At 49.4% G+C, this 16,987-nt stretch overlaps 1 protein-coding gene across 14 annotated transcripts in view; it reads left to right on the forward strand.

The window, feature by feature from the left end:
* The window catches only part of TENM4 (teneurin transmembrane protein 4), a 2,920,333-nt gene that overhangs the window by 2,665,244 nt on the left and 238,102 nt on the right, over positions 1 to 16,987 (forward strand). For 11 of the 14 annotated variants that reach the window (XM_058690343.1, XM_058690336.1, XM_058690342.1 and 8 more), the window contains 2 exons: positions 3,829 to 3,963; positions 13,727 to 13,982. In XM_058690343.1, coding sequence (XP_058546326.1) covers positions 3,829 to 3,963; positions 13,727 to 13,982 — 391 coding nt within the window. The remainder of the gene's footprint in view (positions 1 to 3,828; positions 3,964 to 13,726; positions 13,983 to 16,987) is intronic. The other 3 variants (XM_058690346.1, XM_058690345.1, XM_058690347.1) reach the window with 1 other exon arrangement.

Here is a 16,987-nt window from a genome sequence, read left to right on the forward strand (position 1 = left end):
CCAGGCTGTCTGGCTCTAGAGCCCGCATGCCAAACACACCGCATTGGGCTCCTCTTACACTTCAGAAGACTCTTGGGAAGAGAAAACAGGGGAAGTATGTTAAACGTGCTTAGCTCAGTATCTAGTAGCCCTGTAGACCTTCACTACTTTGAGGCCGTCATTTGTACTATTATTTTTTGTTATTATTTTTGAAAAAAAATTGTAACTTTTTAATGTTTATTCATTTTGAGAGAGAGAGAGCGAGCATGAGCAGGGGAGGGGCAGCGAGAGAGGGAGACAGACTCTGAAGCAGTCCCAGGCTCCAAGCTGTCAGCACAGAGCCTGACACAGGGCTTGAATTCGTGAAATGCTGAGACCATGACCTGAGCTGAAGTCAGACGTCCAACCAACTGAGCCACCCAGGCGCCCCTGGTACTATTATTACCTTTCGGTGGCCTGGGGATCAGGCTGGACACTGTGCAGAGGACTTCAGGGGGACAAATTCCTTTTATCTGTTTCTATTATGTCTTGGTTTATGGACATTGATGGATGAAATACCTGCCTAAGATCTCCTGAGCTTGTATCAAAAGGAAAATCCACATGGGATCATGTCATAAATGATGAAAAGCATCTCTGCGATCTGTATAATTAGTTGGATGACTTTCTGCCTTTTCCCCTAGGTGGGGCCTCTTATGGCCTGAGGGAAAAGGTAAAGATCGCTTGGGCAGGGGCCACCTGCATCCTGTGACTTGCCGGGGTTGGTTGAGGTACAACGCATTTGCATGTAGTTTCTAGAGACTGCAGAGGGTACTGGGCTTGGAGGCTCTGTTTAGGGGCAGGCCACCTGGGCAAGGCACAAAACCTTGAAGAGCCTCAGTTTCCTCATGTATAAAAGGCTGGTAACACCTGCCTCTTAGGGTTGTTGCTACGGTGTTATCAAACATTAAAACATTTTGTGGTCCCCAAAACACCTCGTCCATATAGCTGTTGATATGATTGTTGTCTAGTCATAACCAAAATACATTAGATGTGTGTGCAGTTAATCAATCTCCTGATACATACAATTTAAGGACTCCAGAATTTATTCTTTCTTGTTCTTCTGCCTCTAGGGGGCATCAAGAGCAGAGACCCGTGCTAGGATCCTGGCTTTTATCCTTTCCCTAGAGGGCAGGTTTCTTGTTTTGTTTGTTGTTTTGTTTTGGACTCAAGATGTCACGTTTAATAAAGTTGCCCCAAATGCTAGGGCCTGAGATACCCCATTACCCCAGTGCTGAAAAAAATTTGAGAGAGTTCATAGACCAAGGCATAAGCAGATTTATGAGACTCAGAGGTTTTGTTTTGTTTGGTTTGGTCTGTAAAATTGTGAAATTAAGTCTTTTTGCCTATAAAATGTGGAAATTAACAGCCACCTTCCAATATTACTCTGGAGATAAAATAAGGAGTCTGCTCACTGTCACGTATTGATAAATATTTCTCTTCCCCCCAGCAACCTCTTGGTGCCCAGATATGCAAAGATAGGGGCTTAATTTAGTTTCATTCAACACGTAGGGACAGATGAACTTAACAGCCTTTACAGGGAAGACAGCTGAAGGTATAGGAGAGACCAAGCAGAGATAAGATCTCTGTTCTTGAAGACTCTATAGCCTAAGGGGAATGTAATTAGACGTAATTCTATGAGAGTAAATTAATAGTTAACCTCAACTGAGTCTACTTGCCAATCGTTCTGCTAAAGACTATAGGCACCATGTCCTTAAATCCCTGAAACGACACTAATCATTACATGGTGCTCTGTTCCCCATTTTACAGATGAAGAAATCAAGGCTTTCTGGAAACCACAGAACTACTAAGTGGTTGAGCCTGATTTCAAACTCCGTTCCATGGGACTTAGCACTTGGCTTCTTGGCCACCGTGTTGCTTGAATGGGATTCATGGCATGATATTGAGATCCAAAAGAGATCGGTAGTGTGGCCAGTGTGTAAGTGGGGGTGGGGGGGGGTGGGATTTGAACCCAAAGCATCTTGAGCCTGAGCCTTGGCCCTTGACCATGCCATAATGCTCTGTGAGTTCTAGCAGCCTCTTGCTTCCATCTAGCATGTCTGTATTTCTTACAAGAGAAAATAGTTTCTTCAAAATTACTGATGGATGTAAAAGTTCAGGGAGGCACATGAACAGGGTTAATGAGAATTCACCTGTCCATTTGGTGGTATTCTGCCCCCTGCCAGGCCATGCAGTGGGAGCGGGGCTAGAATTAGGAAAACCACCTGCCCTGACCTTCAGTGCTGACATCAGTTTCAACAAAGCGAGCCATTCCCTGTGGGAGCCTTGAGCTCCATTGTCATGATTTCCTTTTCATGGCATCTTCGACTGTTGATTAAAATATTAAGTTTTTATCCACCTCAATGACACATCCACCTCTGTCTTTCCTGTACAGTTTGAAGAACATCAGGTCAAGTTTAAAGAGATCGGAGTGCCCAAATTGTACCATGCCCCTTGAGAATCAGTGGCAGCACCTAGGTGAAAGATCCTGCCATGTACCCTGGAGAGAGGAGTCATCTGCTCCTAGCCTCACAGCCCCTGACATGTTAAGATAAGACCCCTGCCAGAGCTTAGAGCATAGCAGGAGAGACAGACGTGCAAACAAAATATGATAACTCTGAGCTCTGAGGGCTGTAAGAGCCCAGAAGAGGTGCCTTGAGCCCACACTGGGGGTGAAGGTGGTGGTCAGAGATGGCTTCCTGGAGAAAGTAACTCTGCATCTGAGTTAACCAGGTGAAGGAACCAAGAAAGCCATCCGTGCCTAAGAAAACAGCATGTGCAAAGCCATGCATAGGAGACAAGCAGGGAGCAGTTGCATGAGTGGTTTATAATTAGCCCGTTAACCTTAGTACCTTTTTGAAGAGGGGAGTGGAAAGCTGTGGGTGCTGCCCTGGAGTGGCAGGTTCAGGCCAGATGGTGAGGGGTCTTGTCCTGTGGGCAGTGGGGAGCCACTGAAGCTTTATCATGAGGGACTGACAAGATTGTTTTCTTTGAGGAAGCTCACTCCTGCTAACGGATGGCAAATGCATTGAAGGTGGGAGAGCCTGTGGGGTGGGACACCAGTGTTGGCGATGGTTCCGGGCTCAGTGTCCACTTACAAGACCCGAGCTGGGGTAGTGACAGTGGGAGTGGTGAGGACCTGGTAAAAGAGGGAGGAGGCGGTGGTGATTCCCCGAGGTCTGCTTTGGTGGACTGGGGTGGGGGGGGGCAGCTCTGGCAGCAGCTGGTGGTGGTGAGATCAGGAGCTTAGGAGAGGGGGGTAGGATTGGGGGCTCAGAAGCAGGGAGGCATTAGATTTAGCTCTGTATGTATTTTGTTTGAGCCACAGAGGTTTGACGTGCAGGGAAGAGGTTGAGATTCTTTAAGCTACTGCTTTACAGGGGCGCCTGGGTGGCTCAGTCGGTTGAGTGTCCGACTTTGGCTCGGGTCATGATCTCATGGTTCGTGGGTTCCAGCCCTGTGTCGGGCTCTGTGCCGACAGCTCAGAGCCTGTAGCCTGCTTCGCATTCTGTGTCTCCCTCTCTCTCTGCCCCTCCCCTGCTCATGCTCTGTGTGTCTCTCTCAAAATAAATAATAACATTTTTTAAAATCTGCTGCTTTATTAACAGGGAGCTCACTCTTTGGGAAGGCGGCCCATTGCAGAGCTTGGCAGGAAGAAGGGTTCTCTTAAGTTGACTGCTGGTGGCTCCAAGTAACTTCTGGCCTTTGTCCTGATTCTTTCTCCTAAAGCCCCACGGAGTACGTTTTCTCCTTCTCCCACCCTTTAGCTGTTTGGAGGCAGCAGTAGCATTCTACACATCCTCTTCTTTTCAGGAAGTCCCCTGAAAGGGGCACGGAAGCCACAAGGAATCAGACCATCAAAGGCTGCAAGGAGCCTCAGGAGATCATCTATAAAAGACAGACAAATTGAGGCCCAGAGAGAGGAAGGGACTTGCTCAAAGTCACAGAGTGAGTTAATGGCAAACCTGGGAACAGTTCTTTAACCTAGGGCTCTCCATAACATCACGTAATTATGTGTTTAATTTCCTAGCTGCGGATTGTGCGGCTTAAGTGACAAAACTTGGACAGCTTATCATAAGGCATCTGGTGTGTTTCCCCAGGGCTCTTAGACACACGCCCTTTCTTTAAGCCCTTTCCCCTAACCCGTCTCCTTTTCAGGTTAACAGCATCGGTCCGTTGTCTACACGCACAGGAACACAGTTTCTAAACTCATCACCATTCAAGGAAGCCAGGGAAAACATTACCTCCAGAGACCTCTGGGGAGGATCAGTCTCTGTAATACTGCGATGACCCACAATCCAGGCATCCCTCCTCTGGACCCACGCCAGCTAATCAGTAGCGTGACCATCACCTCCTTCTTTCCTAGTGCCTTACTTCTAGGATTACAACCTACTGCATCTCCATGAGCTTCTCATCTGCTCCAACACACACAGACTCCTGTTGAACTGAATTCCACCCCCGCGTGCATCCACTCGCTCCTATCTTACCTATAAAATATGGTTTCTTATTGATTTGGGACTTGCCCTAACAGCTTGTGGGTCAGACCATTTTTGAAAAGGGTAAGAAGGTGACAGTAGAAGGATGGAAAACTTACCTGACGACCAGAAAGCTTTCCCAGGACAAGTTCTGCCCTGAGGTGGACGCAGCTTTAAGTTGGGGGAAAGCCATCCACCCAGAAAAAAAAATCTCCCCTATGGCTGCAGGTGGCCTTTTCCAACCAGCCTGTTCCAATGCTATAGGCAGGGCCTTTCATCCCTCTCTGTGTGGCTGCTTTCAAGCACAAGGCCTATGGAGAGTGACCGTTGCAAAAGGAATGGAAAGCAGGGAAGCAAGAAGAGAGGGTGGGAGGAGAGAAGCACTCTGTTTCTCTTTCTTCCATCTCCCTGCCTTCTCTGGTGCCTAATCACACAGCACAGTCCAATATACAGCTTTCTGTGCACATCTATTGTAAGTAGCTGTTCATTAACAAAGGCCCCAGGCTCATCTGCCAAGAATAATACAGTCTTGATTTTAGAAAGAGACGGGACTGGGGCGCCTGGGTGGCGCAGTCGGTTAAGCGTCCGACTTCAGCCAGGTCACGATCTCGCGGTCCGTGAGTTCGAGCCCCGCGTCAGGCTCTGGGCTGATGGCTCGGAGCCTGGAGCCTGTTTCCGATTCTGTGTCTCCCTCTCTCTCTCTGCCCCTCCCCCGTTCATGCTCTGTCTCTCTGTCCCAAAAATAAATTAAAAAAAAAAAAAACCGTTGAAAAAAAAAGAAAGAGATGGGACTCCCACCACTGCCTCCTCCTGTTTGTCAGTTGGGGAAACCGGAGTTCAGACAGGCGAAGTGCCTTGCCCGAGGTCACAGAGCAATTGGTGGCCGACAGGGACAAGGACGAGAATGAAGTTTGGGCCAGTGTAAGTTGGGAGATAGTTTTTCCAGGTTCGATGGTGGCCCAGCCAAGCTGTTCATACACACTTAGAAAGATGGGTTTCATGCGTCTGTAAATTACCATGACCCTGGAAATAGAGAGCAATGTTGATGATACCTCTGTCTGACAGACACACTGACTCTCCTCAGCTGTCTAGCCAAGGGCAGCAGGGTGCCCCTCACCCCTGCTCACACTCTAGGAGAATTTTCATTGCTGGATGAGGAATCCCTCATTACAGTTATGTCCATTTATGTAAAATGTACATAAAATGTACATTTTAATGAAGCCTGGCGATTCTGGTTCACTCCTGTAACTACTCTAACATGTGGTCTTAAAAGGCCAGAAGTTGGGGTGAGCCCCCTAAGTATCCTCAATGCTGCCTTCTGACTCCAGGCTCCCAGGTGGACCCCCAGCCAGACCCCCGGCCCTCACAGGTGGGCTCTAGCCTCTCCCTCTGCTCCCTTTCACCATATCTCCGCTCTGCATGCCCAGGCCCCCCCACCATCCTTGCTGCCTTGAGGAGCCTGTGTCTCTCAGCCTGCGGGCCTTTGCTCATGCCAGGCCCCCTGGCTCGAATGCCCCGACCCTCCACTTTATACACCTCCACCCTGTCTCTCCTTACATGCCCAGTTCTTGTTCTTTCTAGAAGCTTCCCCAGACCACTCTACCACCGAACTGCAGTGTCCGTGCCTGAGATGCTGCCCTGCAGAGGATGGGGGGAGGGCGTCACCACATCCCTCTCCTCCGGTCTCCCAGTGCCCTGTCGTGCTAACACCTAGCCACACCTCTGTGGAAGCCATGGGGCAAGGGAGCCCAGGTGCTGCAGGCCTGTGTCGGAGAAGGGCAGAGAGTAGCCTCAGGTGGGAAGGGAGTGGAGCAGGCAGACAAAGAATGACGTCTTGTAGTGGCTGTTTACCCATGCTCGCTAGCGAGGACTACACTGAGTGCTGACTGCACTACACACCCCTCAGGGTCACTGGGTCGCCTGCCCTGCACGCGCCAGCTTTCCTGGCCCCTCCCACCAAATGCCAGCTGTGCTCCCCGGTCATCATCGCAACCCGAAAACACTCCCTTCCAGACACTGCCGGTGGAAAACCACTGCCACCCACGGTGAGGCTTGTGCTCCAGTCCTGTTCTGTCTCCGCATCACCACATCTCAACACAAAGCACTTTATTTGTTTAAGTTTATTTATTTATTTTGAGAGAGAGACAGACAGAGTGCAAGCAGGGGAGGGGCAGAGAGAGAGGGAGAGACAGAGAATCCCAAGCAGGCTCTGCACTGTCAGCGACAGAGCCCGATGCAGGGCTCGAACTCACGAGACGTGAGATCACGACTTGAGCCGAAGTCAGACGCTTCACCGACTGAGCCACCCAGGCGCCCCTCAACACAAAGCGCTTTAATAGTCTGAGTGTCCACTCAAAGTTCTGCCCTGACCGCATGAATGAGGAGCATAAACGGCCCCCTGGTGACCTCAGGGTACCCTTTTCTACCCCTCATCAAGAAAACTGGAAGGGGAGCCTTGGGAAAGCTCCTGTCCTCTGTCTCCGCTTCCGTGGACCCTCCCTGCCATGAGTCCATCTGGGGTTCAGGCCAAGTACCATTTCGAATCACTGCACATTGGCCATGACATAGAAAGAGCAGCACAGCAGTGAAAGTGAACGGAAAGCATCCGTTCGGGGAGGGAACAAACGAGCGAAGAAACATCGCAAAAAATTCAGCCACTAGCCTTGTGCTCAAACCGGTGGTTTCATCTGGGGCCTCACAGTCCGTGTTCCTTCTGGGCTAAGGTAATGATCATACTGGTGATCTCTGTCTCTAACCCTTACATAGGACCCTATAGCTTGCAAGGTGCTTTCATATGCCTTTGACAAGTGAAGAAACTAAAATGCAGGCTAAATAGATTGTCTGAGATTATACAGCTTGAAGGAGGCAGAGCTGAGCCTGGAAGTCAGGCCATCAGATCCCGGCTGCCGACTGTGGTGACAAAGAGCTTTCTGGCCTCTCTAAATTGGTCGTGCAGGCCAAGGTTCATTAGCTGAGCTCTCAGCACGGCTACATCACCGTCCCGAGTTAGTGGTGCTCGATGGCATTTTAATGGGAGCCAAATAACTCTTCCTGATGGCATTCGCAGGCAGCTGGAGTTTTTGTGTTTTATGGTAATTAAATACCGTCATCTTTCACGTCTGACAATCTTTAGGACCTGATGAATGAGCACAGTGCACGCCAGGTCGTCGTTAATTCTGGAGCAAGGAGACCTCGGGGCTCCTGACGGCAGGAGTGTGGGCACCCGGCCCGGCACCCTTTCGCAGAGCCACTGCTGGCCTTAGCTCGCAGGGCTGTTGACACGTTCGAATTCCTTGCCTAAGCCAAAGGCCTGGAAGTTCATGCCTTTTTCTCATGAGGGTGCTCTTATGAAAGAATAATGACCCACTCAGCTGGAGCCTCTGGCAGGCAGGCATCCGGCAGTCACCCAGGACCTTGCTTGTGGTTTCACCCTGCCTGGCTCAAGCCTACACCTGGCCACTGGACACCTTCCTCAAACACTAGGGAGCACGACACTCCCTTGCTTAAAGCCCACTGGGGCACCCTCTCACCCTCCCAGTGAAGGCCGAGTTCTTTCATGTGGCACCTGTAGGCATTCGCCATCTGGGCCTGCCTTCGGGGTCTCCTCCTTGCCTGTGGCCACCGCCCCTCCCAGCCATCACACTGCTTATCCAAGTGCTCCAGGGGGCCTCACTGCGTCTCTGTCAGGCCCCTGAACCCCTCACGTGTGCCCGTTAGACACAGGTCACACGTCATTTCTCCTGAAGCCTCCTCCCCCAGCCCCAGCGGTCCGTCTGGCAGCTGCCTCTGTGCTCCATGGAGCTCCAGCGGCAATGTGGTGAAGGCCAACGAGAATCCTGGGAGCCGCCGCTTGAGGAGGGGCTCACTGTGTGACAGGCATTGACTGACGTAAGCTCTTTACCCGAGTCAACTCACTTCATATATGTATAGGAGAGTGTTTCACGGCATGGGCCCTGGAGCCAGACTGCCCGGTTCAAATGGTGGCTGCACCACTCAGGGGTTTTGTAATCGTAGGCAAACTGCTTACTTAGCCTTTCTGTGCCTTAGTTTCCTCCTCTACAAAATGGGGAGTAATAATAGTACCTTCTTTACAGGGGCATCGGAAGGATTAAATAAGTCAAACACAGGCCCAGTCGCGTAGCAAGTACTCAATAAATATTAATTGCTGCAGTTTCGTCACGATTGCCATTTTGTGTAGTATCTGAGTGTCTGTGAGCAGCTCAAAGTCAGGGACCATATGTGTTTCATCTCTGGATCTCCGTGGATTCAGTCTGTGGTAGCCCTTCTTCCTTCTCTTCCTCTTCCTTTTATTACTGTTACTATTATAGACGCATTTTACAGATGAGGAGTTAGAGGCTCAGAGAAGTTAAGTGACTTGCCCTCACTCATGCTTGTCAGAGACGGAGCCCAGGCGGAGCCTGCATCTGGAAGACGCCTGACCTCTGTTCTTACACGTTTCTTCAGCAAGCATGTAGACACCAGCTCTTTGCCAAGGCCGGGGCTTATCTTCATCTTAAAACCCTCCGGTCTCTGCACAACAGAGGGCTCTTTAGTGTTGCTGATTGACTTGAACCTGAAGTGCCCTCTGCTTAGGGCAAGGGGTACCTTAGGGTGCACCTGAACCCAGGACAGAGCATCACCTTGATTCGTTCTGACATGCTTATCTGGTGCAGAAAGGGGCTCTTGGAAGTCATGGAGACCCCACTCATCTGACTTTGCTTTGAGGGTCAGGCTGCAGCCATTCTAATCACTTCTGATCTGCATGTCGAGCCACAGGTACCCTCCTTAGACCAGGGCTCCTGGAAGCCAGTGGGTGGTCCAGAATAGACTCCAGCTGCAACAAAGGCGTACCACATGTCTATCAGATATGTTCTTGCCCTTTTTCTCTCAAGGTTTTTTGCCTTGGAACCCCTGTTGTAAATGCTGGACCGTGATTATCACGGGGATGAGTCAGCACTTTACAATTTATTCATTCAGCGTGCCTTTATGGTAACCGTGGAATTAATAGTTACCATTTCTTTTCATTACTGTATTCCAGGCACTATGCTAAGCACCTTACATACATTATCTCTTTTACTTCTCGTAATCACCCTATAAGGTGGGTAGTATCTCTAGTTAATGATAAGAAAACTGAAGCTCCAGAGAAATCAAGTAACTTGATCCACGTCGAAGAGCTTATAAGGAGCAAAGCCAAAACTTGAACCCAGGGCTGTTTGACATCAAAGCGTAGTCTCCTCCTATTACCTACTATTTGGAAGAGCACTCTGAAGAAGCCTCATGATGTCTCAGTTCAGGGAGATGCTCCTGGAGGTGTCAATGTTCAGGATTTTTGTGGTATATAAAGTGGGAAGAAAAAAAAAAAAGCGTCTGAGGTGTTGGAGGGAACCAGCAACTGCAAATATATCCGAGAACTTGTAGGAAGCAAAAATACTGCCTGGAAAACCAGGCTTGCAAAACTCAGATAAGCAAGTGGCCTTTACTAACAGAGGTGTGCAGTATAACAGTAAAAATGACTCATATCTGGGCTTGATTCAGAGATATACTTGGAGGCTGTATCTGTGAAAAGAGGGTGTAAATTGGAATTTACAGCTCAGCTTTGCAAATGTACCAACGCTTCCTCCCAGGTAGCAGGAGAGAAGCCATTGCTTGCGTGAGCAAGAAGTCCACCTAGCTAATTTGCTGTTGTCTCCCCCACATTCTGTAAATATTGACTGGGGCTATGGAGAGGAGTGGCACGTGGTCCCTTCCCTGTGGGAGTAGCGGAAGCCCAAGTACTTGGCACTGGAGCAAGGGCCGTTGCTTTTCATCCTCCAGAAAGTGGTGACGTAGGAATGCGTGCACCCTTTCACGGACCAAGGACGAGGGAGGTAAAGTGAGTTACTGGAGGCCACCCAGCCAGTTTGTAGAAACCAGCAGGGAGTCAGGCCTCTCTTGGGCCATCTCTATCCCATCCACCATTGCATTCCCAACACGCAGTGTACAGGACCTGGCACAGAATAGGCACCCAGTAAACGTTGAATGAACGAACTGGTTCTAAGTTTCTCTGTCGAGATGGGAGTGTATATGAGAGAGGGGGAAGGGGAGAAAAGAAGGACCCTCTCTGCCTGCCCTCTATCCTCCCTCCTGGCCTTAGGAGCAGAAAGGAGACTCCATTCAGACCAGAGGAGACAATGGCTCCTTAGGAAGGTCATGTCTCTTTTGGGGGTTGTGAGTGATCTTCCACTGATAAGTCCCAAAACACAGATCTTCTCCCTTGGGAACCTGGGAAAACTCAAAGTCCCCTTTCCTGGTGGTCTCAGAATGGAAGGGATGAGGGAAGGGAAACAAAGAGCCCAGCTGATGCACCTGGAACTCTGGCTCCAGGTAAGTCAGTAAAGGGCCACATAGGCCCACGGTCTAGACAGCCCAGGGTGATCTGCTATGATTTTTGGCACACAAATGTCCTCCACACTAGGTTTATGCTCTTGGATAGACTGCCCAAGCCACTCATGAGAGCCATTTTACTAAATAAGCCTATACTGAGCACCTGGTTGGTTGTAGGGCCTGTGATCACCAGCACAGAGGGGACAGGGATTTTTATACCTACCAGGAGAGGCAAGATGGGGACATAAGTATCGCAGCTGTAAGGGAGAAGGAAAAGCTGCATGGTCCAGGTTACCTGCTGTTAGCGTTCAATCAAGGAAAAAAGAACTTTGGGGAGGGCAGATCAAGGAAGACTTTCTGGAGGAGGTGGAAATTGAGCTGAGCTTCAAAAAACAGAGAGGATTTGGACCAGGATATTCCTTATCCTCATAGGAGAATTTCCTTCTAGAAGTTAGGTTTTTAGATATATGACTAGTGGTCTTAATACATTAAAATCTCATTGTTTCAGGACTCTTGGCAATGCTTCTAAAGCCTTATCAAGCCAGAGCTTGGCATCCTGACTTAGTCACAAAACAGATGTCTGTAGGCATGCAGACCAGCCTGTTCTGACCCAGCCCTCATATGCTTGCTGTCTGAACTGAGGGGTTTTATCCTGCCTATGGCCATGGACTGAGATAGTCGGGCTGGTGTCTGTTATATGCAAAGGCACTGTGGTTGGTAGACAGAATTCAGGCTTTGGATTAATAAGGACCCATTTAGTGTGACGCCTGGATGGCCCAATTGGTTGAGTGTCTGACTCTTGCTTTCAGCTGGGGGCATGATCCCAAGGTCGTGGGATCGAGCCCTGTGTTAGGCTCTGTACTGAGTGTGGAGCATGCTTGAGATTCTCTCGCTCTCTCCCTCTGCCCCTCTTCCTCGATTGTGCTGTCTCTAAAATTAAAAGTGGCGGGGCGGGGGGGCACCTGGGTGGCTCAGTCGGGTGAGCATCCAACTTCAGCTCAGGTCATGAGCTCATAGTTCGTGAGTTCAAGCCCCACATCAGGCCCACTGCTGTCAGTGCAGAACCCGCTTGGGATCTTCTGTCCCCCTCTCTCTCTGCCCCTTGCTTGCTCACGCTCTCTCTCAAAAAGAAATAAATCTTTAAAAGATTTAAAAAAAAGTAAAACAAAATAAAATAAAGGACCCCTTAGTTTTGCAAACCTCAGCTTCCTTGTCCTTAAAATGGGAATGATAATAATACTGCCCTCTAGGGGTTGTTGTGGGCATTAGAAAAGTTAAGGCTGTAAAAGTACACAGTTAAGTGCTAGTGGCAGCAACTATCAATATCCGTTAGGTAAAAATGCCACAAGGAGGTTGACTCCTGCTGGGAGGCCTGGAGCAAGGGCTAGGTCACCCTTCTCTGCTGGCCTCCTGATAAGCCTCAGACATAGTGGTCCAATCCCTCTCACCACTTCGGAGCCGTGAGGACTGCAGCCAGCAGCCTGAAAGGCCAAGGGTAGGGGGGACACTCGGCCAACCCAGGAGGGTGCTTCTGCTGCTGGCTTCTGTCTCAGGCTCCAAACGTCTCCATTAAAGTGATGCCTGAGGACGGCTGGACAAAGCAAATGACCCTGCTATTCTCGCCTTCTCCCTGGTGCAAGGCTGTCTGCTCTCTGCCTGTTTTGCTTCCCATGCTTAATGCCTCCCATTAAGGGGGATTCCTGCTAGCACCGCATGGCACATCTTCAGAGGGTACGAGGCACATTCCTGGGGACCGTCCTCATCAGAAATGAGGTTTTAGCCACTAGACTGCCGCAGCAGACCTCTTGGCCTCTGGGGGAAAGGTGTGGCAGGAGTCAAGGGTAGAGGGAGGAAGATGATGAGGGGTAGGGTTGGATTCTGCAGGGTGGGTGGGTCACACTCTGAAGGGCTTGCCAGACCCTGTGTGGGCTTTATCTTGAAATCTGTTTTTCATCTATAAATCTGGTGATGATAATACTTATTGTTCTGAGTAGTTGAAAGGAGTAAATAAAAGATGTATCTTAATTCCCTTGTCTGTAAAGTGAGGATAAAAATAGTACCTGCTCTTTAGTGGGTCATGAGGATCAGCTGAGTTTAAACATGGAGAGGGCTCAGAATAGTGCCTGGCACACAGTAAGTGCTCAGTAACTGTTAATGATGGTTTTTAATAACCCCCAGGTGGTTTTTAATAAAGCTCATTCCCTTTACTCAAAATTCATCCCTCCCCCAGGCTATCACTGACCACTTAGCCTAAAATTTCACCACAGCCCTCACATACCCAGGCCACAGGCCCTTTCCTGGCTTTCTGTGTTCTCAGATTTATCACCACCTTAGTAAACTACATGTTTTCCTTACCTTGTTTGTTTCATTTTCTGTGTACCATTGTATACTTTCTCAACTTTTAGCATCCATTGGAATCAACTGGAGACTTGGTGAAATCAGATTGCTGGGGCCCACCCAAGGGCTCATGATGCAATAAGCCTGGGCCAGGGATCCAGAATTTTCTCTTCTAACAAATTCCCAGGTGATATCGAAGGGGCTGGTCCTGCACCACACTTGCAAAACACCACCCACTAAGTATTAAAGAAACCGTGTGAAGTGGGTGACGTCAGAGGCTACTTTTTTTTTTCTAATCTTGTTTATTGTCTCTTTTCGAATTTAAGCTCCAAGGGGACAGGGATTTTGTCTGTTTTGTTGATGTGTCCCTAGCACCGAAAATAGTAGGTACTCAGTAAGTACCGTCTCCCCACCGTATGGACACGCATGGTCCGCCGCGCCCGTCGCCGCCCGGCCACTCCCGCGTGGGCCTCGGGACCAGGCCCGGCCGTGGCGGTGGCCCGGCGCCCCGCTGACCGCGCGTGTTTGTGCCCTAGATCACCCGGGCGGCCTGCAGAACCACCCGCGGCTCCGGACGCCGCCGCCGCCGCTCTCGCACGCGCACACGCCCAACCAGCACCACGCGGCCTCCATCAACTCCCTGAACCGGGGCAACTTCACTCCGAGGAGCAACCCCAGCCCGGCCCCCACGGACCACTCGCTCTCCGGAGAGCCCCCCGCCGGCGGCGCCCAGGAGCCGGCCCACGCCCAGGACAACTGGCTGCTCAACAGCAACATCCCCCTGGAGACCAGGTGCGGGGGGAGGGGCGGGGCCGAGCAGCGGGGGTGGGCGGGGGGGCCCTTCCGTGTGCCCCCACGGCCGTGGTCTGGGAGGCTGGGGTCCGGCAGCAGCTCCGAGAGGCGGCTTTCTGGCCACCCTCGAGAAGGGGAGCCAGGCGGCGGGATGGGCGTGGGGCAGGAAGAGCGGGCACTTGGGAATCGGGCGGCCGCAAGGTCCAGGGCTGGCCTGCCGCTGACAAAGGTATGAGCCCCTGCGTGCCCTTTTTCCTTGTCTACGAGGTGGGGGTGCTGCTCGCTGGAGGAGGCCGTTGTAAAAGGAGATGAGAGCTGAGTGTGTCACGGGGAGGCAGAGGGTAGGCTCCTGATCAGTGTTTAATTGGGATCCACATCGCCGCTTTTCCCTACTGTGATTTGGTCACCTTGTGCCTGGCCTGGGACCTGCCTGGCCTGTGGTGGGTGCTCAGGGAAGGCTCCCTGTCCTTTCTCCTCTCCTTCCCTCCCACGGACTTCTCACCATTCGCCAAGCCCTATAATCCCTAACATTGAGACACCATCAACTTTTGGTTACAAGACCTTTCATACTTGAAATGTGATGTAATCCTCACAACTTTACCAAGGCCTTGTTGTGATTTGTGATCCCATTTGGGAGTTTTAGAAGCTGAGAATCAGACTCGGTGACTAGTTCAGGTCACATAGACGGTGGATGTGTGTCTAAGATGTGAACCCAGGATGCCTGACTCAGTGCGCAATGCTATTTCCCTACACCACAGCCACCTTCTCCTGGTCTCCCCTGGCCTGGACCTCTCCACCTCTGCATCCTTCCAGTCTTGCAGAATGCTCCCTTCCCTCCAGGGACTTCAGTCAGCATCAGTTCTGTAGCTGCCCTCCTTCCCTCTGGTTAGTCACTATTTTACCAAAATGAAAATGAGGGGTTGTTTTGTTTTGTTTTGTTTTGTTTTAAGATTATACAGGCATACAAACTCACTGGAGAAAATGCAGAAAAGATATAAAGACAAAAATTAGATTTACCCATAATCCGGAAGAAAAGCAAAAATAAGGTTAAAAACAGAGAGACAAACTATTAAGAGACTCTTAAATACAGAGGATAAACTGAGGGTGGCTGGTGGGGTGTTGAGTGGGGGGATGGGCTAAATGGGTGATGGGCATTAAGGAGGGCACTTGTTGGGATGAACACTGGGTGTTGTATGTAAGTGATGAATCGCTGGATTCTACTCCTGAAATCTTTACCACCGTATATGTTAACTAAATTGAATTTAAATAAAAAAACAATTTAAAAAAAGATTTACCCATAATTCTTACCCCTCTGTTGACTTTGGGGGACATAGCCTTTCCCTACTTTCTCTAGAGATGAAGTGTCCCAGTCTAGCACAATTAGAACCTCTTCATCTTCTACCCTAAGTAGTGGGGAAGCATAGATTTTATTTTCTCAAACTCCTGTTCTTTATCTGTGAAGAGGACAAAAGTCATCCCACACTTAAAGAGGTGAAATTAATTTACACACGGAACATGTACCCATCTGACTCTATCTGGCATTATGACATCTGCACGTTGAGCTTGTGGGATCCAGTGAAAGAAAATCAACATCCTTTTGTGCCCTTTTACTCCTGTAGAATCGCTTTTCCAAAAGCAAATCTCTTAGAGATACAGCCCAGCTTGCCCCACCCCCAGTCTCTTAATTAATATTGTTTTTGTTGACCTCCTCTAAAATCATGTGTGAGTTTTCCTGACATGCCTCCTTGGCTCTCATCAGTGACAGAGCTGGATGATCATATGCCATCCCACCCGGGGTAGCTTAATCAGATCCCCATTAGTTCCCGTGGGCTTATTGAATGACTGCACGTGGCTGAAAGAAGTCAGCAAATAATCGATGGTTCTGATTCTCTGCATGGAACACAGTAGCCACTCCCTCTGGTTGGATGTTCATTTTTATCCCTTAGTATCAAAGTAGGTGGTTCTCTGGGTTTTTCAAGGGAAAGGAAGATAGAGGACCAGCAGCAGGGCATTTTCCTGGTAGAGTGGTCCCAGCTGACCTCTCTTGCCTCATCAGCCAGCCGACACCTGCCTTTCTGACCCTCTGTCCTCCCACGTCCATTGTACAAACCACACGGAACTTGGTTTTCTTTGTCCTTCCTTCTACTTTATCGCACTTCGGAAATAAAAGAAAATCACTTCTATCTACCACCAAATGTAACCATCGTTAACATGCCAGCATATATATATATTCATATATACTATTTTATGTAAATCTATACAGATATATATATTTACATCTGATATATGTATGAGTGTGTGTGTGTGTTTATCAGTCTTCCCCAAGATGCCCACCCCTTTCATGCTTCTGTGCCTTTGCACATGCTCTCGTACAGTTGTCCGCCAGAGCTGCCCTCCTTCTTACTTCTTGGTCTTGCAAAGTCCTACTTACTCTTAAAGACCCAGATGAAATGTTTGAGGTAGGTCTCCTCTGTTACCCCAGAGTTTTGTGCATCTAAAGATGGTCTAAAACCGGGAGACGTGCCTAATACAGCCGGTAACACATTCAGAATCCTGGGCCTTAATACTTACCTTTCCTGGTTGATGGCACAAAACCAACAAGGTTGAAGAGGGGTTGGTGCCCCATCTGGCAGATAGAACTGCAGATAATTTTGACCAGCGTGGTAAGATAGGAATAGCACAGAATTTACAGTCAGAGGACTTGGATTCCTGTCTTGGCTTTAACAGTTACTGGCCCAGCAAGTTAATGAAACATCCCTGACCCTCGATTTGCCTGTGTAAATTGGGCTAAGAACTCAGGCCTCTCCGATTGGGAGGAAGTGAATCACATAAGAAACATAAAGCATGGTGCCTGGCATTAAAAGACACACTATAAAAATGATTTCCCATGTTTTTTCATATACATCATCTTCCCATATCAACCCTGTAAAGAAAAAAGTCTTGAAAAAATATTTATTGAACTCCTGCTCACCCGAAGAGTTGAGAGGAAATAGGAGATTGCACCT

Source organism: Neofelis nebulosa, chromosome 10 (assembly GCF_028018385.1).
Source record: "Neofelis nebulosa isolate mNeoNeb1 chromosome 10, mNeoNeb1.pri, whole genome shotgun sequence".
NCBI lineage: Eukaryota > Metazoa > Chordata > Mammalia > Carnivora > Felidae > Neofelis > Neofelis nebulosa.